Source organism: Carassius gibelio, chromosome A14 (genome assembly GCF_023724105.1).
Source record: "Carassius gibelio isolate Cgi1373 ecotype wild population from Czech Republic chromosome A14, carGib1.2-hapl.c, whole genome shotgun sequence".
Classification (NCBI taxonomy): Eukaryota; Metazoa; Chordata; class Actinopteri; order Cypriniformes; family Cyprinidae; genus Carassius; species Carassius gibelio.
This window is the reverse complement of record NC_068384.1, coordinates 22659143-22682682: the sequence shown is the minus strand read 5'-3', so window position 1 is coordinate 22682682 and position 23540 is coordinate 22659143. Positions and strand designations below refer to the sequence as shown.

The following is a 23540-nucleotide window of genomic DNA, read 5'->3' as shown; positions in this document are numbered from 1 at the left end:
AGGCATCTAGGTTGCCACCACAAAGCAATGCATCCAACTCACGCCTGCGGAGCTGCTTGCAGCCGCTCTCGATATCTATCAGCTCTGTGTTGTGGCTTGTGCACAGCAGCATCAGCGGAAACGTCTCAAGACAGAACATGTGCTGCACTTTAGCAAGTCAGCAGGAACACAAGCCAGTCAAACTCAAACAACAGCACGCAACTTGTGTGTAAAAGTTTATTCAGCATAATTTAAAATAATTTCACGGTTAGTTCATTTATACAATTCATTTTGGTTATAAAAAGGCAATTTTGACAAAAAAAAAATATTGATTTCCCAGTGTATAAATCTAGTACCACACACCACAGACACACAGCCTCTGAAAGATGACACAGAAAGCGGTTCACGGTCACAATCGCTCGTCATTCTCCAGCGTCTGCACAGGATTCATCCCCTCTCTGAGACACTGTCCTGCTTTAACCACAGAAACAAGCAGTGCCAATGTTATCAGCTGTGACTCTAATGATAACACACACACGGCCGGTTACACACCTTCTAATGGGTTTTTCCAAAGGCACTCTTTGGCCAAGTTTGGCAGACAAGTAAGAAAAAGCTAAAAAGTTTCAGTTATTAAAACCTTGGCTGTGCAGTCACAGTTTATCGACCACAACACACTGCCATTCAACGGTGTCAGTTTTGCATAAGGTTTAACCACGACTTCCAGTTCTGAAAGCCCATCACACATCAGCAGAGTAACACATCACATAATGCCCAGATTCACTGCATCCAGAGACGTCTGTGACCACAACAACACTGGAAATCAGCTCGCTTATTAAAGACTGATGACGAGATACTGAAATACTGTGTGTTAGTCCAACATCACGCCTCTTTTCAACACGCAAAACCCAAAATAAAGCTTGTCAGTTAATAAGAACAACAACATAAACCCAAGGAGACGGGTAATGATCCGGTTTGAGCAGTTAGCATGTCTTAGGGCTGGAAACACACATCAGCGTTTTGGTGTTTGTGAGCGTTACACACCGAGGCACTGAAGAGGAACATCCCTACTACACCAGCACCAACACTTGTTCAGCGGCGGGACGCAGCTCTTTAGAAACACACGTAAGGCACGACTCCAGGATGATGAGGGGTTAACTTAACTCCAAGGTCAACATTTAACCCCCAAATCACAAGTAAGAAAATATATTTTGCATTAAAAATATCTGGTTGGGAGCATTAAGACGTTTTGCATTTGTAAAATATAATTTGGAAATGTACAGCTTTACAGTATTTGTCGAACTATAAATATGAAAAAAAAATTAAAAAATCAGTCGTTGTGTCCGAGGGATGAGATTTTCTCTCTTGCACTGTGGGATTTGACTCGAAACCTTATTGCTTATCGATTGCATTTGTTTATGGAATGTATAATTCTTTTGATTTTGGAGTAAAATAATGAAATTCACACTTAAATCAATACAACCCAAACGATCCCTTTCACCTGTCCAAATACTGCTGAACAGCGATGGATAAAACACTATGCAATGGTTTTGAAGGCGCATCAAAGATTTTGAGGGACGTTTATAACCATGAATCTGATTCAGTCTTCATTATCTTATTGCACTTTATCTAAACGCACGGGACGCCGCGAGTCAAGACGAGCTCCTGACGGACACAGACGAAGTGGATCTGGCAACACAATCAACAACAAAGACAGGCAAGCAACTCTAACAGACTGATGCAGAGAGAGAATGAGACGCACAGAAGGCAGCGAAACAGCTCGTTCATCAGTTCATCTCCGTCACGCACCACTATAAGAGCACACACTTCTTGGTGTTCTTCTTGGTAGCGGGGTAGAGCACGGCGCGCACGGCCTCCACGAACACCTCCCTCACGCCCTCCTGCAGCAGCGCAGAGCACTCCAGGTACTTGACCGCTCCGATCTGCTTGGACAGAGCGCCGCCCTGCTGGTGCGAGGTGGGAGCCAGGCCCTGCTCCTTCAGCTTCTTCAGCGTCTCCGCGTCCGAGCGCAGGTCTCTCTTGGTGCCCACCAGCAGGATGGGAGCGCCGGGGCAGTGGTGGGTCACCTCCGGGTGCCACTTGTGCCGCACGTTGGCGAAGGACGAGGGGCTGCCGATGGAGAAGCAGATGATGAAGATGTTGGTCTGTGGGTAGGAGAGCGTGCGCAGACGGTCGTACTCCTCCTGCCCCGCCGTGTCCCACAGGTTGAGGCTCACCGTACGGCCGTCCACGCTCATCTGAGCGCTGTAGTTGTCGAACACGGTGGGGATGTACTCCTCGGGGAAGGCGTTGGTGGTGTAGGAGATGAGGAGGCACGTCTTCCCCACCGCCCCGTCGCCCACCACAACACACTTAATGGTCTGCATCCTGGTTCCTCACGGCAGCGGCACCTGCGGGCAAGAGCACGCTCAGAGACTGGAAACAGACGGATGGGTGCTGTACTCTATGGAGCTTATAACAGGAACATTTTGTCAGATTATAAGCTCCATAAAGGCACAGTTTCTACCAAAACCATGATAAACTAATGACATTTGGTGTCAGTACTGATGCATCTCCACCTTGTTCAGGTCAAAAATGTCCAAACCTCTTCAAATCTCTTTCTGCTGTATTATCGTGAAATATGAGGCTCTATATTTTTGTCAACATGTTTCTTTCAATCAGAACAGGTTTTGTAGTTTTTATATATTTAGTTTTGGACCTAATTGAAAGAAAACTAGCTGACAAAAAGATTAAACCTAATAGTTGATCATTATATCACATGACAATATGTTTATAAGCTATTTTTTGTAATCATTCTAATATGATAATTTATTATCAGAAGAGACGTCATTAAAACAAATCTTAGTCCCTGAAGTTATTTCATCAGACTGCTCTGACTCTCAGGTGAGTTAAAGCGGAAGCTGCTAATGCTAGTCGCTAGATTAACTCAAAACACTTCACAACAATAACAGTATTGTGACTGGGATATAGCTGCTATTAGCAGTGCCTGTCCAAACACCCGTCCACACATCACACGACGATGAAGCACAACTTACCCGCTAAAATATTCAAACTATTATTATAATGGGTAGTGTACAGTGCGCTTTAATCACGGTTCTTATCGATATCACGTGTAATACTGTTTTTAGTTTCACTACTGTAGTGAGTAAGGATGCTTTGCTAATTTAGGTAAAACAGTCTTCTCATATAATAATATTAATAACGTTACTAGTGATCGCAGGCTTCGCGCTTCAGTCAGACGCGCCCTGTGACGAGCATTTCCTGTATTTCTGTCACACCCGTAACATGCGTTTAACACCGCGAACGGACATCAGAACACACACGAGTCGTCGTGTAAGACATAACGCGATGATAAACTCATGAAAAGAGGTTTTAGAAGAGCTCACCGCCTCTGAAGTCCTTGCGACTCTCTGACCAGCGCTCAAAACCGCGTTTGCGCTCGCGCAGACTCTGATCCGCCGGAAGTCGCAGCAGCCCCGCTTCAGAATAAAAGCCTTGTTTGTGACCATTTCAGTGGCTCCGCGTTTGCGATATACCGAATAACACTCATTTACATTATTTATTAAAAGGATTAACCAAACTAAAAATCTAAGTAATAATGAATATCACTGTAAACAGACGTTCCCCTCTTTATTTTCATGTTTAGATGCGAGATATAAACTCGCTAGTCTGAGGAGTTTGATAATACATACATTTTGTGTAAAGATATAAACTGGCGGAAACAACCGTTGCATGAAAGTTGAAAAAGTCTTAATTCTGAGATTATATCCCGCGTTTCTGCCCTTTTCCCCCTCAGAACCGAGAAAAAAAACCTTCATTAGTGAGATATAAACTCAGAATTATGAAATAAAAGTTTATTCCGTGTCAACAAATAAACTGCACTAAAGTCATTTCTACCAGAATCATACTAGCATCATAAAATTATGTTCAAAAATTATAAACAATTATTTTAAAAAGACAGTCGTATTATAACAAAAGTAATATTTTTTTCTTGAGTTACAAATTATACTGGAATGGAAATGTGTTTATATTAAAATATTAACTTGAACCTCAACGAGTCCTCAAAACAGAACATAATATTCCTCAAAAGAGCTTCAGCTGACAAAAAGGATTCATTTAACCCGTGCTTTAAATATCAAACACCAAGTGATTAAAGAGAGCAAATCATTGTGATCATAACCCACTCCTCATGAACTAAAAACAGAGTTTACCTGGAAAATAACACACTTGAGTTCAAACACAATTTTATTATAAAAGACTGCATTGAATATTACTCTTTAAACCTATTAAATCATTCAATTCCAACATTTAACATCATCAGCAGACATCAGCCTTTGTACAGAGAGAAGAGAAAGAGAAAGAAGAGAGATGGGCAGTGTGTTATGAGACAGACAGAGCGTAATCCTTCACAATCACATCACGGACTGATATAAACCAAGCTGAACACTAGTGAAGGCAGACCGGACTGATTCACCTCACACTGTACTTTAAATAAAGACAGCCGTGCTGCTGTAGTCTGCCAAGTTATAATCAGCATTAATGATTCCACATCAGATACTCTTGTTTTCAACATCATCTCAGCTCAAACATGTACACACGCTTACAAACGAGCAACTGATGGACAGAACAGATGATGCCATTTAAATATGAAACATGGGTTTCTCGAAAACAAAGTCCGGCAGAGATAGACATCCTGAAGCCGTTCAGCCACACATTCAGCCTCATTCATCCCCAAAACTCACACACACACACACACACGAAGACACTTTGTAAAGGTGGACACACACACACACACACACACACACACACGGTGTCTGCAGGCAGGAATGCATGTCTGAATGGCTCGAGTCACGTCTGTGATCTTCAGGCTCTCCTCAAACCCCAAACACACACTTGCACAGTTCGCTTCGAGACCCACGCAGATCATTTCCAGCAGACACAATGAATGAATTTGAACTTCTAGACATTAAAGGAGATGGATGAGAGGCCTTGACAATATTGTTTTGTAGAATTTACAGCCAACAACACAGTATGTGTGAGAATAAAGGTGTGTATGCTGCTCGGGGAAACGCGTTCATGCTCCCAAACATTCAGTCCACATCTAACTGGAGCGCGGGGCTTTACTGCTGGCCCTCCTTCTTCTCTCCCGCTTCTCCTCCAGAGCCAGATCCGGAGCCCGAGCCTTCCCTCTCCGACGCCATCTGACACAAACACAAACAAGATTACTCCAGTCATCAGGGCACAGACATCAAGTGGACAAAACATTGCAGGTATTTCCTCTGTTAGGAGTGATTCAGCAGCGATGCACTTATAGACTACAATCGACTATTACCTGCTGAGAAAAACCAAGCTTCACGACAAGAAAAAAAAAAAAGCCATGCTTAGTCGATTGTAAACGTGGCTTTTGGAGTAGTATAATAGAATGAAGAGCACATGAACGGCCCGAGAGTATCAGCGGATCAAAACAAGCTCAAATGCTTCGGCAGCTCTTAATCTGAAAGCAATGATGAGAAGAGGGTTAAAGAGTGAACGCACCTTCTTGTAGGCCATCTCGAAGAGTTTGAGCGAGGCCTGCTGCAGGTTTGTTGCTGCTTGCTTGATGTTTTCTCCCGTCTCCGTGTCCTTCCGTGAGAGCAGATCTCGTACTTTAGTGACCTCCTCCTTCAGTTTGACACACTGCAGAGAGAGATGACAAACATCACACTCAGCTCCTCTGAAACACCGGCGTCTGAGCTCTTCAGACTGATGATCAGACCTCATCGGCGGGCAGCTGGTCCTTAAACTCCTCCATCTTCGACTCGGTGTCGTGAACGATGCCCTCGGCCATGTTAACCGCTTCCACGCGATCCTTTAAACAAGATCGATCCGTTCAGACTCTGCAGCTGGTTATACGGTGTGAGAAAAGAGCAGGTGTAATGTGTATTAACACTACCTTCCTCCTCCGGTCCTCCTCGGCGTACTTCTCAGCGTTCTTGATCATGTTTTCAATGTCGTCTTTGCTGAGTCCACCAGACGACTGGATGACAACTGAAACAAACATGCATTAAATAATATGAGATATGAATGTTTTTCATAAAGACAACTTCGATTCAACACTTTTGGGACTGTTAAAGTGGACAGCTCATACTAGAGAAGGGTCGAGCTGAATGCGAGGTTACAACAGACAAGATCTTTCAAAGATATCGTATTTGCAGTCATTGCTGTGAGTTTTATCAGATGAACTGGACCTGCAGTCACTACTGACCACAGCGGAGGACTAAACCATCTTCTTCTGAGACCTAGTTAACATTACCTCTCAGAACACAGGACAAAGTCACTTCTGAAGTTTTAAAAACTGTTGGAACAACATGCATCATTGATTTTGACTGATTTTTGTCTCACTCTGCTGTTCTCGTCCGGTGCCCTTGTCTTTAGCGGAGACGTGCACGATCCCATTAGCGTCGATGTCAAAGCAGACTTCAATCTGAGGAACACCACGAGGAGCCGGAGGGATGCCGACCTGTTCAGAGCACACAAACACAACATCTGAGCCATGACCAGAGATGAAGGAACATGGTTATGGTCTTCTCTAGCTTGCTTCCTAATCTAGAGGTCTACTAAACCTAGCACTGCGTATCATGAGTGTTGCTGGCTCTTTGACAGACTGCTTTGTCCCTCTTCTGTAAGTCTGGATAAAAGCGTCTGCTAAATGTAAAAGGTGTGCATACATCATAACAGCCTGGTATTGTATACACTGTTGTTCTTAAACTATTTAATACCATTATATTTTGTGTATAATTTCAGTCAGGTTTCAGGTCCCACCATAGCACAGAAACTGCACTTGTTAAAATTACAAATTACCTGCTCCTTGCGTCAGATCAAGGCTGCATCTCATTTCTAGTCTTACTTGATCTTAGTGCTGCGTTTGACACCATAGATCATGACATACTCATAGATCGATTACAAAACTATACAGGTATTCAAGGGCAGGCTCTAAGATGGTTTAGATCCTACCTGTCCGATCACTACCCTTTTGTTTAAATGGGGAGTCATCTCATTTATCACCAGTAAAATATGGAGTGCCACAAGGATCTGTCCTAGGTCCTCTGCTATTTTATATATATATCCATCTATCTCAAGGACATTATACTAGTCTATCTTTCTTGCTGGATTACCTAAATAAAAAAATTAAATGTAAAGGTGCATGCGAATGTTTTGTACCAGGGTGAATTGTCCCAGGGTCTTGTTGTCTGCAGCCATCTCTCGCTCCCCCTGACAAACCTTGATCTCGACCTGAGTCTGTCCATCAGCAGCGGTGGAGAACACCTGAGGAGCACATCAACCAACGTTCACATTGATTCAGAGATTGAAGAGGACCGTGATACTGAAAGCCATGTCTGATAGTGAAGTTCAATTCAGCCGAAACGCTGAGAGGGAAGACAAGGTTTGAGCAAGACGAGTGTTACAGATCATCAGCCCACCTGGCTCTTCTTGGTGGGGATAGTAGTGTTTCGGTTGATGAGTTTGGTGAAGACTCCTCCCAGAGTCTCGATGCCGAGAGACAGAGGAGTGACGTCCAGCAGCAGCACGTCGGTCACATCTCCGGCCAGAACGCCTCCCTGGATGGCCGCTCCGATGGCCACGGCTTCGTCGGGGTTCACAGACTTACTGGGAGCACGACCGAACAGATCCTGCACCGTCTGCTGCACCTGAGGACACACACACACACACACACACACACACGTGAGGATGCTTTACCCAAGGCCCTCCTCACACAGTGCGTGTTCTGACCGTGCTCACCTTGGGCATGCGGCTCATTCCTCCCACCAGCAGCACTTCTCCGATGTCACTCTTGGACACCTCTGCGTCCTGCATGGCCTTCTGACAGGGAGCCACGGTCCTGCGGATCAGATCCGCCACGATGCCCTCGAACTGAGAGCGAGTCAGCTTCATGTTCAGGTGTTTGGGGCCAGAGGCATCCATTGTCAGGTACGGCAGGTTGATGTCCGTCTGTGTGCAGAGATATTACCTATCGGTTTCTTAAACTCACCAGTCATACACACTAATCCATCCCTCCCATTTCAGTCAGGTTTCAGGCCCCACCATAGCACAGAAACTGCACTTGTTAAAATTACAAATGACCTGCTTCTTGCGTCAGATCAAGGCTGCATCTCATTTCTAGTCTTACTTGATCTTAGTGCTGTGTTCGACACCATAGATCATGATATACTCTCTAGATTGCTTACAAAACTATACAGGTATTCAAGGGAAGGCTCTAAGATGGTTTAGATCCTACCTGTCCGGTCACTACCATTTTGTTTAAATGGGGAGTCATCTCATTTATCATCAGTAAAATATGGAGTGCCACAAGGATCTGTACTAGGTCTTCTACTGTTTTCAATATAATGTGTACATTTTAATTTTATACTGCTATATAAAAAAAATGTGTGCCTGGACATTATACTGGTCTATCATTAACCACTTGCTTGCTGGAAAATCAAAATGCATAATCTGTCGCCTACAAATGAAGATTTACTAAGTAAATATGGCCCCTTTCAATCAGGTTACTTGCTCACATTTCATATGTTTGACATTTTTTCCATAAAACAATAAAAGAGGTTTTATTTTTTGTCCATTCAACATTTTTCAGAATATATCTTATGTTCCACACAAGACACTCATACAGGTCTGTAATGTCATAAAGGGCAAATCTCGATTTTGTTCCTCATGCAACGACTTGAGTTGGAATTTAATGTTAAAATACAGATGGCTGTGAATGTGAATTATAACAAAGGGATATGATTTTTACATATACATAAATAGCCTTAAAACCGCAAAATGCCATGTCTTGAAATAGGTTTCACACATTGGCTAGAAGCCTCATCTAGTGGTCATGTGTGGGAAAGCACCTAAGCCACAGTGTGTTACTCTCCAGATACCTGTAATCATTTATTTTTTTATACACCATGCATGTTTGTGAAAATGCAGTACTGCTAAGTGTGCCTAACACAATGCAAAGGTTGCGATGTAATCACATTAATTATGTGAGAAGTGCTCCTGATTTCTGATAGCTCATGCTAATCTCTGTAAAGCCCGGGCGGTTGGGTCACTACAGATCTCTTCATCCCTGTCCCACTCACTGACCTGCAGAGACGAAGACAGCTCACACTTGGCCTTCTCCGCCGCCTCTCTCACTCGCTGCAGGGCCATGGTGTCTTTGGTCAGATCCACGCCCGACTGCAACGACACACAGACCACATCAGACCAGATGCTGCTAATCAATCACGTCTAATGACATGAGCCTACAGCAGCTAACGTTGGAACCTAGATTTTTTTTTTTATATATTCAATTGATATGCAAATGTTCTCCGGTGCATCACTGCAAATTTGATCTCATGCTGTACTTTATCATTTTACAGTCTGGTACATTCTGATGAATAATTAACTTGAGCTGAAAGATGGGGTTTCATGAGGCTTTACAATTAAACATCAAATGACGGTTATCAGCTGATCTTAGTGTTCAGATATATCAGCGATGGCTTCTGAACACTGATAACACACACCTCTCTCTTGAACTCCTTCACTATATGTCTGAGGAGATGCTGGTCGAAGTCTTCTCCGCCAAGGAACGTGTCTCCATTAGTGGACTTCACCTCGAACACACCCTTCTGGATCTCCAGGACAGAGATATCAAACGTCCCCCCGCCGAGATCATACACCGCGATTCTGGGAAGACCACAGGAACACTTCACACTCAACTCAAAGCACACAGGTTCACCTCAAATAACGTTCAACAAGACATGGGACTCGATTCAATATGGATTGTTTTGGATCTACACCAGTTACAGGACATGGACATTTCCTACTAAAAAATATTTCAATATTTTTATAAGGTTCAGATTTGCTGATTTGTACACAAACACATATTACAGTTATAATACGAACTGTGTTATCATAAGTAACAAATCACAAAGCTTTCTGTGATTTATTGGATGGAAGGCTCTATAATGTCCCTTCATTATCTGACAGGCGAGACTAATCAATTCTTGAGATTTATGAATCGATATGGTTTCACACAAATGAGACTCAATCAGAGAAATCGTTATATTTATGCTGAGTATTTAATACTCACATCTTGTCCTGGGTCTTGTCCAGTCCGTAGGCTAAAGCAGCAGCCGTGGGCTCGTTAATGACACGCAGCACATTCAGACCTGCGATCTGTCCGGCGTCCTTGGTGGCCTGTCAACACAGCAGATATTAAAGACAGTCGAAGCTGGTTCACCGTGAGTGAATGAGGCACAGACAGTGAATCTGGTGGAGGGAGAGAGCTTGATCACACCTGTCTCTGAGAGTCGTTGAAGTAAGCAGGGACAGTAATAACAGCGTTCTTCACCGTGTGACCCAGGTAGTTCTCTGAAGAAACAACAAGCAGTGGTGTGATGGAGCGTACGATTGTGGACTATTGCTTCTGTCTCGGTTACACACTCACACGTGACATTAACCAGTCACGAAAACATATCGTTTGCACCTTTCCTTTTTTAGTTATTTTAAACCACTGTAATGCAATCAGCAAGAAAACACGAGTAAGAGTATATTGGACTCTTAAAGTGACAGTAGTCTAATATTCCTGCTGTCTTTTATTCACGTTTTGTTCATTCTTTTGTAACGTTAATAAGAATATGCAGTGTTTTTATTCACTTGATTACTTTATACAATGCATGTAGCATTTCTTACTTGTTCTACTGTATATTTTGTCTTATTTAAATCACTGACTGTTTACTTGTGTTCCTGTGGCTCAGTGGTAGAGCATTGCGTTAGGAGCACAAGGTTGTGGGTTCGATTCCCAGGGAACACATGTTAGGTAAAAACTTTTAGGCTGAATGCACTGAAAGTTGCTTTGGATAAAAGCGTCTGCTAAATGCATTAAATGTAAAAATGTACTCTTCTGGCAGAGGACTGACCTGCGGTCTCCTTCATCTTCATGAGGATGAAGGCTCCGGCCTGACTGGGCGAGTACAGTTTACCGTGGGCCTCCAGCCAGGCGTCTCCGTTAGACGCTCGCACGATCTTATACGGCACGTTCTTCCTGTCGATCACAGCAACGCTCATCACTTACGTAAACTTACTTTACACTTAAATATATACAGGGGCTGGAATTGTGCAATCAGGTCTTACAGATCTTTCTGGACTTCAGCGTCGTCGTAGCGGCGTCCGATCAGGCGTTTGGTGGCGTAGAGCGTGTTGTTGGGGTTGGTGACGGCCTGGCGTTTGGCTGGCATTCCCACGAGTCTCTCTCCGTCCGCTGTGAAGGCCACCACTGACGGCGTGGTCCTTGCTCCCTCGGCGTTCTCCAGCACCTGACACCAGCACACAACTCTTCAGCACAATCTCAAATAGGGTTGCAAGGGGGTGGAACATTTCTGCTAAATTTCCAGAAACTTAAAATAAAATGAATCTCAGGAATATTCCCCCCCAAAAAAATCATGGAACGTTTCGAAATTTCTCTGGATATTTTTGCAACCCTGATCCGTACACACCCAATAATTGTGTTTCTAGGGGTGCACAATACTGGTTAAGATCGATTAGTGTCATTTCCATTTTTTTTTTACATTTCTCCAGAATTTAAATGTTTTCAAAAAAAAAAAAAAAAAAAATACAATTATAAGTTTCCATAAATGCTCCTGCTATTTCAGTTTATCAGCGTGGAGCTGCTTTAAGACGATCAGTACTGTATAAATCACTTCAGTAATAAAGCTGACTTGACTGAATCTTCCCAGAGGCTGAAGGTTCATTCAGGTTTGATCACGCTCTCACAACCAATGATGCTGTGCACTGATCATTCATTTTAAAATGTAAAAGTGTTGCAAATTTCATATTAAGGAGAACATCTGATTCTCCATCTTCCTGGTCTTCAGCCCCTGACTGTGAGGATGCTCCAGCTCACCTTGGCTTGTTTGCCCTCCATCACAGCCACGCAGGAGTTGGTGGTCCCCAGATCAATACCGACGACAGCGCCTCTGATCGCCTCCGACCTGAAACACCATCAGCAGATCTCACACTCGCTCACGGACCTCCACCATCACCAGAGGAGCTCCACACAAACACTGATATACTCCACACAAACACTGATATACTCACGCGTACTGACGTCTGGCCGCAGTCTGGAGACTCCATCCCCTCCAACAAGCCTGAGAAACACACAAAACACACATCAGAGATAATGAATGATGAGGGCTCAGTGTGCCAGGAGTCCCCTCAGAACCCTACAGAGTCGAGTCTGAACATGTGCTTTGATGATGCCATGTTGATGCAAAGAGAATCACGTGGATAAAGGCAACTTTACTACAAACACACCGGGACAATACAGAAGTGCAAAATGATTGGGAAAATAACAAGTTTGTATTTTTTTTGTATATTTATCATGACTAAGTAGTTTAAGAGTAAAGCACACAGATGAAGGGAATGTCCTCGATGCTTCAGGACACACGATGAAGGTCAAACACGCTCTTCCTAAACCTCACACACACACACACACACACACACACACACACACATACACGTGAATGAGCTGCTCCGCTCTTCATACGTTACACAAGCTCTAGATGATATAACATCGGTTCTTTATAATAAACCCTCACTTCTCTTAACGTTACATGACTTCTGTCACGGAGCAGATTAATCACGTGAGCCTTTACAAACACACGGGGCACATCAACCTTTACAGCTTCTCTGCGAAAACTATTATGTTGACAGATTATACATATGATGTATGACTGCACATCATTACATCGGAGTGTCTGACACACACACAACACTGTGCCCTCGCTGATAGAGCCCTCGCACGATATAGAGGGTGCCAGCTCTGTTTAAGGGCCCTCAGTAGTCTCTCACCTTCTGGACGAGCTCGGACACACCGCTGCCGGTCTTCTGAGAGCGAGACACGCTCCTCGCTGCTGTTCTCGCCGCGGACAACATCTTCGACTGATGAACGCTGAGTAACAGATGTGTTCTGAACAGCTGGAGGTCGAGTAAGTGAGCTGTGGGTCAATCTCAGCAGTGCTAGCACTGAAGTCTCACTGACGCGCTTCTAGAATTATCCAACACCACATGGAGTTCAGAAGGACCTCATAGCAGCTCGCCCAGCGCCTGAGCAGAATACGACATTACGCTTTCGTTTAAAATAGCACTGTTGTTTAATGCAATTAGTCACTTTGGGTTATATGCTACTATTGTCTAAAATGATATTTATCTGAGGCAAATATATGAGTAAAATATTATTTAATGATACAAATCTGTAAGGCATATATGTAGACATCATAAGAGTGTAATCCTGAAGGTCATACCAAAATGTTTCGTAGTCATTACATCATACATTCATCATGACTTTTATGCAATATTATATTATTATTATTATTACATTCTCCCAGGCTTCTCAATTAATCTGACAAACATTATTTTAGGGTATTGTGATTTAAGATCCTACTAAAGAAACTATATTTTTATTATTCATTATTTTTTTATTATTAGTACATTTTATATTTACATTCCTCAGCTAATAAAGCATGTTAAACTCAATATCATATATTCTAAAATACTCTATAATATATTGAAACTTTCTTCTTCAACACTCTCATCACGTGACACTGGGTTCAGACATCAAGCGGAGCTGAAGCACATCTGTCACAATCTTCAGGTGACTATCAGACTTCAGTTCGAAGATGTGACGATGAATGAAAGGCAGATTCACTCTCAGACAGTAGGTGTCGCTCCTAGTACTCCGCTGTACCAACCTTTAAACCTGCCACCAAACCTGTATCTAACCTCATCCCTATCACACCTCAGCAGCAGAAGTGTTCTGCATTAACACAAGCTTTTAATCAGTGTTTACTATCTGTCTATCTATGTGTGTGTGTGTGTATGTCTGTGTGTGTGTGTGTGTGTGTGTGTTTTATTTAAACGGTCTACTGTATACCTCCTATTTGTATGTAATGGTTGTGTATTAAAGCTGATTTGTGAGACTTCAAGCACCGATTTCACTAATTCACTGCTACTGCAAGCTGTTATTAGTGTATTAAGACAAAATCTTCCTATGAACAAATGTATTTAAAGGAATGAACATAAAGCAGTCATGCCCTTCTGTTGTCCTTGTCTTCTCCTGCTGGGCTCATCAACACTCTTCAGAGAGACTGACACATCTCAGTAAGAGACAGACAGCACAAACATATCCTGTGCTTTTAAAGAAATATTTCACCCAACAAATAACAACTCTGTCAATATTTACTTACTTTAAACCTGTATGACTTTATTTATTCTGTGGATTACAAACTGTGCAGGTTGCTTTTCTCATACGGTTACAATAAACAAGTTTTAAAGCTTTCATTGCAAGGCATTTCAAGTAGTTCGACAGCCTGTCTCTCGCATATATGCGAAATATGAAAACCTAGGCAAAATACATACCTTTAAGGTACTAAAATGCAATTTAGGGGTAAATAAAGCACAAATGTGTACATTTTGACAGCTTTTGTACCTGGTAACCAGTTTTTTTCTGAGAGTGCACTTAATCAGCTCATCTGAGTCTTCATCTGACTGTGAATGTATGAAATACAGTAGATCATTTTTTTTAAAGCATTCACACACACATCCACTGTTTCACTGGAGCACAGTGAGTTGTGGGCTTTTGTGTGTGTACTTCCAGACTAAACACACACTGTTGATCTGTGTTTGTTCAGGCTCAGAACACAAACCAGGAATTCTGGAGTGTCTCCAACTGATGTGAACGTGATGTGATGATAACACAGTGTAAACGGTGAAGTGACTGGATCAGTATCAGAGCCGCTGTGAGATGAGATTGGTGTGTCAGGGTCCTGATGACGTGAGCACAGTGAAGGGGAAGCTGCACATCTCCTGCTTCAGAGCGAACGAGCAGATCATCGACTCAGAAAGAGTGAGAGCTGGACACAACTACTGTCCACGGTCTCTGTGTGGTCCAGATCACACTTGTGTTAGATATCATGTCTTCTGAACCCATACGATAACTTTGAACAAAACTGAAGTTGTTTCTTTTACATTTAAATACAATACTAATAATAAGACCATCTTGCTAGTTTCTTTACAAACCAATAAACTAAAACTGCTTCTTACTGTATTTTCGTCCCTGTCCGAGGCAAGCTCAGCTTCTGTTCCCGGTGAGTACACATCTATCTGTGACTGGAAAGTGATTGGACTGATTCTTGTTTTGACGGATAAACAAACACATTTGTCAAATATTAGGCTTTTAACCCTTTGTTGTTTGATTGTAGAGGAACTGTGCACCCTCGTGACCCCAGAGGTGTATCAAGACGATTCGGGGATATTCAAACGCACAGCATCAGATCAGTTTGCTAGAAGTACATACAGGTACCTTTCCTGACTGATTTATGCTTAAACAGCAGTAATTAATCTAAATCAATTTATGTATATCTTTAATTGTTAATTTTAATTTAATAACTTCGGTAACACTTTAGATTAATGGTCCATTAGTTAATGTTAGTTAACTACTTTAGTTAACAATCCTTCTACAGCATTTATTCATCTTAGTTCATGTTAATTTCAACATTTACTAATGCATCATTCAAATCAAAAGTTGTGCTTGTTAACATTAGTTAATGAACTGTGAATTAGCATGAACTAACAATGAATAACTCTATTTTCATTAACTAACATTAACGAAGATGAATAAATACAGTAATAAATGTATTGTTCATTGTTTGTTCATGTTAATTAATGAATTAACTCACATTAACTAATGGACCATTATTTTAAAAGTGTTACCATAACTTCATAACATAAGGAATAAAACGCACAAAAATAAAATCATGAAATTGAATTGACTTCACACAACATGGTGATGATTAATGTTCATTAAACACCACGTTTCACAATAATCCCCAAAAATCTGAATTATCTGAACACCTGTAATTTATAAAATTATGGTTTTCCCTAGCATTTGTGTTTGAACATTACATATTTCTCCTCTAATAAAAGCCCATGCTACGTGTACTGTGTTAAGCTAACTGAGACTTGATCACCCAGCCCAACACCAGAAGCCCAAGAACAGCCTCGGTCTCCCTCACCTCAGCCGCTGAATCATGTCCCAGACATCCCCAAAACAACTGCTCCACCTCCACAGCCCCCACCTGTGTCTCACATGAGCTACACACCCAACACATCAGTGTGTCATCGCTGACATATATCTTGAACAATGACTTGTATAGTTATACATTTAGTTAAAAATAACTAAAATGCCAATGTCTCCAGACCTTCAAATTGAATAGTTCACCAAAAAAATTACATTTGTTGAAAACGTCATCACTCTCACACAATTTTCAGTCATGAAAATAAAGAAAACTCTTTGAATGAGAAGGTGTGTCCAAACTTTGGTCTGTCCTGTATATATATATATATATATATATATATATATATATAAGCAACAGGTCAAGAATGGTCAGGTAACATGGTTTCTGAAGATCTGAGCTTTTAAAAAACACATTCCCATGCATTTTAGTTGCACAAAATGTTCATGGTAATAATACTTTAGTTTCTTCCATCAACTTTTTTTAAAAACTGAGTGAACACATTATTGTCTGGAACAGTTGTATAAAGGAAATGTTTTCTTTTCTATGTCTTTCCCAGGACGGTTCAGAAAAGCAGTGTTTGGAGATTGATCCAGTGATAAACTCTGATGCAACCCCAGGCTAGACGTGGACAGCAAGTGCTCACTGAGTTTACTTTAGGTTTGAAAGTTTGTGAAACTGTTTTTTTTTACTTTTGCATTATAAAATTAACTCTTTTATTTATAAACAGTGATATAGTGGAAGTGTAGGAACGTGCAGTCAATTATCATTTCTTTATTTTATCTTTATTCTTTTTATATATATATATATGCTACACAATTATTGAATTATTTTCTGTTAACCTGAATTTGCCTCCCAGCCGTGAATAATAATGTGTGTTTGCTTGTAGCTGGACTGAATAAGTCTCATGTAAAGCTGCATATTTACGACGCACAGTGCAAGAGAATCAAATGTATCTAATAATTTTAGTTTGTTCAGTGTTGTATAAACTAGACTAATGTTTAGATTGCTGATGTTGATGCCATGTGTCCCCTGTGGAAGCTTAATACGTGTGTACTGAGACACTCGGAAACTAAATAATGATCTTATATGTACTGAAAATGACATTTTGCAAATAGTTTATTACAGAAACATTCTATAAACAACTTATGAAAAACCAAGACGAAAATATTCTGTGTATCACAACCATCTGGAGATCAGGCATACAACACAACGCCATCCTTCATCACATGATTCCTGAAGCTTTTCAGTACAGAGCTGCAGAAAATACAGTCCTGACAATAAACACACACGTGGCAGACTACACACACACTCGTCACAATACAGACAGAAGTACTCCAGATATGGCAGGGAATGATCATGGCACGAGCTGATCTTCAGATCTCCACGTCACTCTCTTTATCGTTATCATGGTCACCATCGTAAAACTCGTTCGCAGCTTCAGGCCTGTGATGAAACCGAAGCAGCAGGTCAGTAATCACTGGAGCAGATCACATCTGTGAGGATCTCTGGACACTACTCACCTGGAGAAGTTATCTTCTGATCCTCGCTCGTCAGGGTCGGCCTCGTCTGGACGCTCGTAGCTCAGTAAATCTGAGGGGACGTCATGGATCTGGACGCTTGGTGCGTGATTCAGCATCTTCAGGTTCTCAAACACTGTTTGACGGATCTGCTCCAGATACTAGAAAACACACGTCATGTGCGGAGGACACCGGTCACAAACACTAAGACACTAGACTTACTTTATCTTTCACGTATGTAAAATCAGAAGTGTTTTACGCGTTTTAAAACTATAACTTTAACTTTTTAACCCCATAACTGTCACCGTCCCACCTGTGGGACGCTTGGCACTATTTTTTGTCGTTGTCTTTTTCTCTATCAAATCTTTTAGTAATTATCATAAATCATATATCATTTGAAAGCTTAGAAGCCCAAGATTCATCCTGTGAAAACCATTTTGAAATCGGACATTGCTTTACCATGGAAATGGTACTTTAAAATCTAATGGCGGTCACCTCCCACTTAGTGGGCAGGGCCAAATGTCATAAAACATAATGCATTACGGTCTTCTAGAACCAAAACTTTTTATAATCTTGGCAACAAACATATCACTGGAAAGGTCTGAGGCTCAGGATTTCATATTTGGTGGTTATTTTGAGATAGAAATAAAATTCAGAGAGAAATATTGAGAAAAATGAATTAAGCAAAATTCAAAATAGTTTTGATGACTCCCAGTGGCTGTGTGTGGTATGACGCCCTAAATAAAATCTCACAGGAACCTAATTTTTTTCATATCAACTTCAAATTTATAACATAACTTATGTAGACACAAGGCTTTAATTTTATACCAATTTTAGAGTCAAACCTATTATGTAAAATATTTATAATAAATAAAATATAATAAAATTAATTGCACATATTATTTACAGAACATTTAAACTTCTATAGCTTTTTGATACTTCACTTTTTCGAAAAAATTCCACTTTTGTCAAAATCTGCAATGTTTTTTATTCTGTTTATATTCCAAAGTGTTCATAAATTACAGCAGTTTTAGTTTGGATAGTGCACTTTAATGTCTATTTAAAAAATGGGGGGGTGACAGTTAAGGGGTTTTAAGAACTCTGTCCTAAAATATTCATAAGCCTCTTTGATGTAAAACACCTACAGATCAGAAGAAAACTATTTCTAATTTAGAAATGCTTCGATATTGCCCTTGTCTAATTTAATACAAAGATGAAGTTAAACATTCATAAAAATATGAGAAGGTCTTGGTATTTGATTTGTTTCTTTTTGCTGACGCGAAGTGATTTGACAAGTTGCATTATCAAAATGATTTTTCATTATGCAGCACAACTTGGTTTGACTTTTTTCAAGATCCTCAACTTAGGATTTAAAGAGGTTCTGAATGTGTTAATGCAGGCACAAAAGAAAAAGAAAAAACAGTGTATATGAGGGAAATAATGCATACTTGTCTAGAGTTCTGGTTTTCTATCCTTGTGCTGACATCTGGGTGAAGTGTGAAGTCTGGAGCAAAATATTCAAAGTATTCTGTGCAGAGGAGAGATGAAGTGCGTTAGAGGATTGACACGAGCGCTAGATCACATGATCAGAGAGGTGTCTTACCACTGTACGGCAGCTCGTCACTAATGGACTCCTCAACCAGCAAAGAGGTTTCATACGTCCTAAAATCACATCGGACACCATCAGAAAGAGTCAGAGATAGGATGAATGCTCAAACATTAGAAGCACTTACAGCCCAAACAGCTTAGAAACCCAAAGTTTCAACACATGCAACACATCGACAGAGCTCAGATCACGAGGAGGAAGTGAGAGAAATCCCAGCGTTTGAGCAGAACAGCTGGAACGGTCCTTCATTATCGAACTACTTCCTGTTCTGATGACCTGTGGTGAACGTACCAACATCGAGCAACGTTCCTCACGGTGTATCCTCCTCCTCCCAGGACGAGCAGCGGGATCTTGAAGCTCTTCACGAACTCCACACAATCTCTACAAGTGTTGAAACAAGGTGATCAAGCATTTCTCAGTACAGCGTGCAGCTGAAGAGAAGAGGACGCTGTTAGATTAAGACTCTTTTCTCTACCCATGACCGCGTATGCTGAGATTGAAGCATCCCAATCGATCACAGCCCAGAGAATCAGCTCCACACTGCAGAGAGAGCAGACGCGAGCGTCAGAGACGAGCGTCAGAGACATCCTCCAGACAGACAGAGACGGAGAGAGGAGAGAGATCTCACCTGCAGGACGATGCACGTGGGCTGATAGAAGTCCACCACCTGCTTGATGACCGGCTGAAACAGGTGTCTGTAGCCTGAGGACATCCAACAAACAATCATTCAGCGTCTCACGCTCACTGACCTCAACACAAGTCTCACGCTCAGGGAAATCCAGCAAAAGCATGTCTATAATCATTCAAGTAAAGCAGCTGTTTGGTTTAAGTATTTGAGTAGGATTACGGATGTAGAATAAGGCAATTAGTACTAATAAAAGGCTAATATTCTAGCAGTATGCATGCTAATAAGCAACTTATTCTTGATCTGATGTCTCTGTCCACGTCACAACAGTATATGTCTCAACGATTACAGGAAGATCTGGAAGTGTCATTATAAGACGCTGGTATATGAGCATTTGTCGGTAGCTTGACTCACTCTGGTCGTCGATCCCGTCTCGCAGCGGGACGTTCAGACAGTAATAGCGTCCGCTCTCAGCTCCCACCTCATACATGTCACCTTCACACCAACACAACACCATCATTACCAGCATTCAACAACCGCCTGTACGTCTGTGAACGTATAGCTCCTTCTTTAAAATGATTGCATTATTAGAGTGTACTAGTGCTAGTGTTTGGTTTCTCATCATACCAGTTCCTGGGAAGAAGTAGTTCCCGTATTTGTGGAAGGATACGGTCATGACTCTGTCTGTGAGATAAAAGGCCTCCTGAACACCGTCTCCGTGATGAATATCGATGTCGATGTAGAGCACGCGCGGATGATACCTGACACACACACACACACACACACACACACACACACACACACACACACACACACACACACACAGTCCAGATCAACAGTGCAGTCTACAGGTATTCGGTGTGATGTCACTTCCTCTCCATGATCGCTCACTTACTTCAAAAGTTCAAGAATACTGATGACAATGTCGTTCACGTAGCAAAAGCCAGACGCCTGGAAACAGAAAACAAAGGGTAATATAGAGGCTTTACAGGAAGATGATCTGCTTGTTGAAGTTAAAGTTAATGGTATTTGTTGTTGTTTTTTAATCTTTGAATTGATCCGTGAAAATAAATGCTCACCTCAAACTTTTTAGCGTGATGTAAACCTCCAGCCCAGTTTATGGCAATGTCACATATCTGTGTAATGAACAACTGAATTATCAAAAACAACGCAGGAATTCATTCAGAATTCAACATATACACCCATTTCATTTTTAGTTATAAATCAAAAAAGATTTCAATTTGAAGATTTCAAACTACATTTTGAGATTTTTTTCTTTGTATTTTGTCAATTAAGTAAAAGTTAAAGATAATTAACTAGTCTGATTCTTGATTTCATTGCATTTTCTGATGTTGGGTCATATCAAATGCATTATTTCCAGGAAGCAGAAAATAGGTTTGAGGTTTATTTGTTCTGATTTTGCACAATGCATGTGTGACCTCTGACCTTGTGATTTAACTGAGTGGCTCCTTGCAGAGAGGCACCAGTGTACCTCGAACAAAACTCAAACAGACCCGGAAACACAGGACTGACAACAAAGAGAAGATCCATTATTAGAAAACCATGATTCAATGAAACATTTCAAAGCATAAATGCATGACATTTGCTACTTCAATTCATTAGCATTCATAAACACTTCCCTCAAAATCTCATGCCCATGTTTTAACGCAGATCCTGAGAACAAGAATGATTGTGATAGTTAAGAGAAACTGACCAGTCGTCTCCGACGTTGAAGGCGTTGAGGCTCTTGGTGAAGCCCTGCATGTTGTTAGGACTGACCTTCTGCAAGAAGTCGATGTAATCCTCCGAGTGGAAGCGGCACATGTCGTGCTGAGACGCCTTGTACGGCTTGAACACCTGCACACACAGAGAGAGAGAGAGAGAGAGACAGAGAGACAGAGAGAGAGAGAGAGAGCTCATCAGGACCTGGGTCAGTGAACGGACAGGACTACACAGACGGAGCATACCATCATCTTCTTGTAGAGCCCATAGTGCAGCACCAGACTGTGTGTGAGAGACAGACGGTGAGGCTTCATCGGGTGTCCAGCACCTGGAGATAACAACACATAACACTTATGATCCGTCCCCAATCATCACATGATGTAGCTGTCTATTACTGTGGTCAAACTCTCTGATAACCATCATAAAGTTAACGTTATTAAATCTTACATGGGGTGTCCCGTCACACACACACACACACTAGACATAAGAGATTAAATCAGTGCTGCTCAACTTAACAGTAAAGAACGAGACTTGTATTGACTAAAGCACTCCTCTGATATACTTACACTATTAATAACCTCCTGAATTTGACTTTTACTCCACTAACAACTAAAATCACTCACATAACATTTGGTGTTTTGTTTTTAAACTAGCATTTCCAGAAATATCTGACGTATTTATAGTGAATTCGACCGAGTGTCTCAGCAGCTGCTCGTGTACATCAGTCGTGTATAACGTTAGCTACTTTTGTATTATACTAACTGGTATGCACAATAGACTCATTCCGCTTCTCAGAGTTTAGTTTCCTGCTGTATGGAGCAGTGGTGTGGTCAGTAAAGCCTCTGCTCGAGTCTGGAGATGTAAACATGTAAACAGAGCTGATCTGGAGAGATTAGCCGCAGATGCTAACGGTCTCACCGTAGTGAAAGTTCCCCACGTCCGGATCGTAGAAATACGCCGTTCGGTTCGTCATTTCGTCGCAGTCTGAACAAAAAGTGTTGTTTGTGACACAGTAATGAGAGTAAAGCGTTTATTTATGTTTACTCTCTGCACCTCTGCACTGTTGCCATCTTCATTACAGAACCGGAAGAAACACTTGCTCTTCTTCGTCTCTGCTGCTACTGCTGTGGAGAGCTTCCGGTGCATAGCGCCACCTAACCACTACTACAGCTCATACAGGTTGTTAGGAGCATAAAAAAAGATATTTAAAAACGTTTAATAGTATTATTATTATTATTAAAAAACACATTAACTGCCAAAATGAATTCAATAAATGAAGCTTTATGTCCAAAGAGTTTTGAAATGTTTTTAAAATGTCAATGGTTTGCTATCTGGTGTAATTTAGAATCAAGCAATTAAATATTTTAATGAATTACATCGTGCCAATTAATTAAAGATAATTTAAAGACATTATTGTGTTAAATTAGAAAAGCGCTGAATAGATATTATAAATCGTAGTTTTTAAAATAAATATTTGATTCATTCAACATACAAAAAAACAGAAAAACATCATCAACAACAACAACAATTAAATATATTGAAACATGAAATCATTTTGAAAAGAAAGAAACGATACTCCAATATTTAAACTAAAAGCGCCAGTAGCGGCAAATTGTTGTCTTAATGAGTGAATCATTCAGTCATTCAACAAAAAGGTTAGACCTGAGTTCAACGACGAGATCCTCTTGTCCTCAGGCCGCTAACAGCAGTTCCTGATACTCTCACTGTTCGTCAGGGACTGTGCCCTCTACTAGAGAGCGGTGTTGGACCACTAATGCACATCCAACCCTCTCACTGCAGTCCCCATGCTCTAACACTGACTGTCTCACTGAAAAAGGCGCCTCGAGTAACATTGGATTGAGCTATGACTTCAAGCGCCCCCTCAAACACTCTGCACAATCCAGGCCTCAGAGTTCAAGGGATGGCGCAAGAGGTTGACAAAGACGGCCCGTTTATGACATCCTACACAGCTTACACGT

At 41.4% G+C, this 23540-nt stretch overlaps 3 protein-coding genes and 1 long non-coding RNA gene across 5 annotated transcripts; 1 reads left to right on the top strand and 3 right to left on the bottom strand.

Annotated features, from left to right (window-relative positions):
- Window positions 1–202: 202 nt before the first annotated feature.
- LOC128026897 (rho-related GTP-binding protein RhoG) lies at window positions 203–3539 on the bottom strand. 2 transcript variants are annotated; one of them, XM_052614167.1, is made up of 2 exons: window positions 3384–3539; window positions 203–2387 (listed from the first exon to the last, which is right to left on the bottom strand). In XM_052614167.1, the coding sequence occupies exon 2, from the start codon at window positions 2361–2363 to the stop codon at window positions 1788–1790; it is 576 nt and encodes a 191-aa protein (XP_052470127.1). In that variant the 5' UTR covers window positions 2364–2387; window positions 3384–3539; the 3' UTR covers window positions 203–1787. The 2 variants fall into 2 exon arrangements, with proteins under 2 accessions (XP_052470127.1, XP_052470128.1); XM_052614168.1 differs by having other exon boundaries at window positions 3206–3396.
- Window positions 3540–4224: 685 nt separating this feature from the next.
- hspa9 (heat shock protein 9) lies at window positions 4225–13103 on the bottom strand. Its single transcript, XM_052614118.1, has 17 exons — window positions 12868–13103; window positions 12115–12164; window positions 11921–12008; window positions 11152–11333; window positions 10938–11062; window positions 10316–10389; window positions 10109–10215; window positions 9540–9702; window positions 9121–9213; window positions 7777–7986; window positions 7458–7685; window positions 7198–7302; window positions 6379–6496; window positions 5930–6024; window positions 5753–5845; window positions 5533–5673; window positions 4225–5198 (listed from the first exon to the last, which is right to left on the bottom strand). Exons 1-17 carry the CDS (start codon window positions 12949–12951, stop codon window positions 5118–5120), a joined length of 2037 nt encoding a protein of 678 aa, XP_052470078.1. The 5' UTR covers window positions 12952–13103; the 3' UTR covers window positions 4225–5117.
- Window positions 13104–14719: 1616 nt separating this feature from the next.
- Window positions 14720–17050, top strand: LOC128026907 (uncharacterized). Its single transcript, XR_008186559.1, has 3 exons — window positions 14720–15161; window positions 15276–15372; window positions 16648–17050. It is a non-coding gene; the product is annotated as an uncharacterized LOC128026907 (long non-coding RNA).
- Window positions 17051–17189: 139 nt separating this feature from the next.
- On the bottom strand, window positions 17190–22700 carry LOC128026881 (histone deacetylase 3). The gene is made up of 15 exons (XM_052614141.1): window positions 22480–22700; window positions 21807–21889; window positions 21554–21696; window positions 21286–21367; window positions 20919–20975; window positions 20735–20790; window positions 20467–20600; window positions 20254–20334; window positions 19843–19916; window positions 19690–19754; window positions 19506–19595; window positions 19212–19270; window positions 19057–19136; window positions 17612–17769; window positions 17190–17534 (listed from the first exon to the last, which is right to left on the bottom strand). Exons 1-15 carry the CDS (start codon window positions 22532–22534, stop codon window positions 17465–17467), a joined length of 1287 nt encoding a protein of 428 aa, XP_052470101.1. The 5' UTR covers window positions 22535–22700; the 3' UTR covers window positions 17190–17464.
- Window positions 22701–23540: the final 840 nt, after the last annotated feature.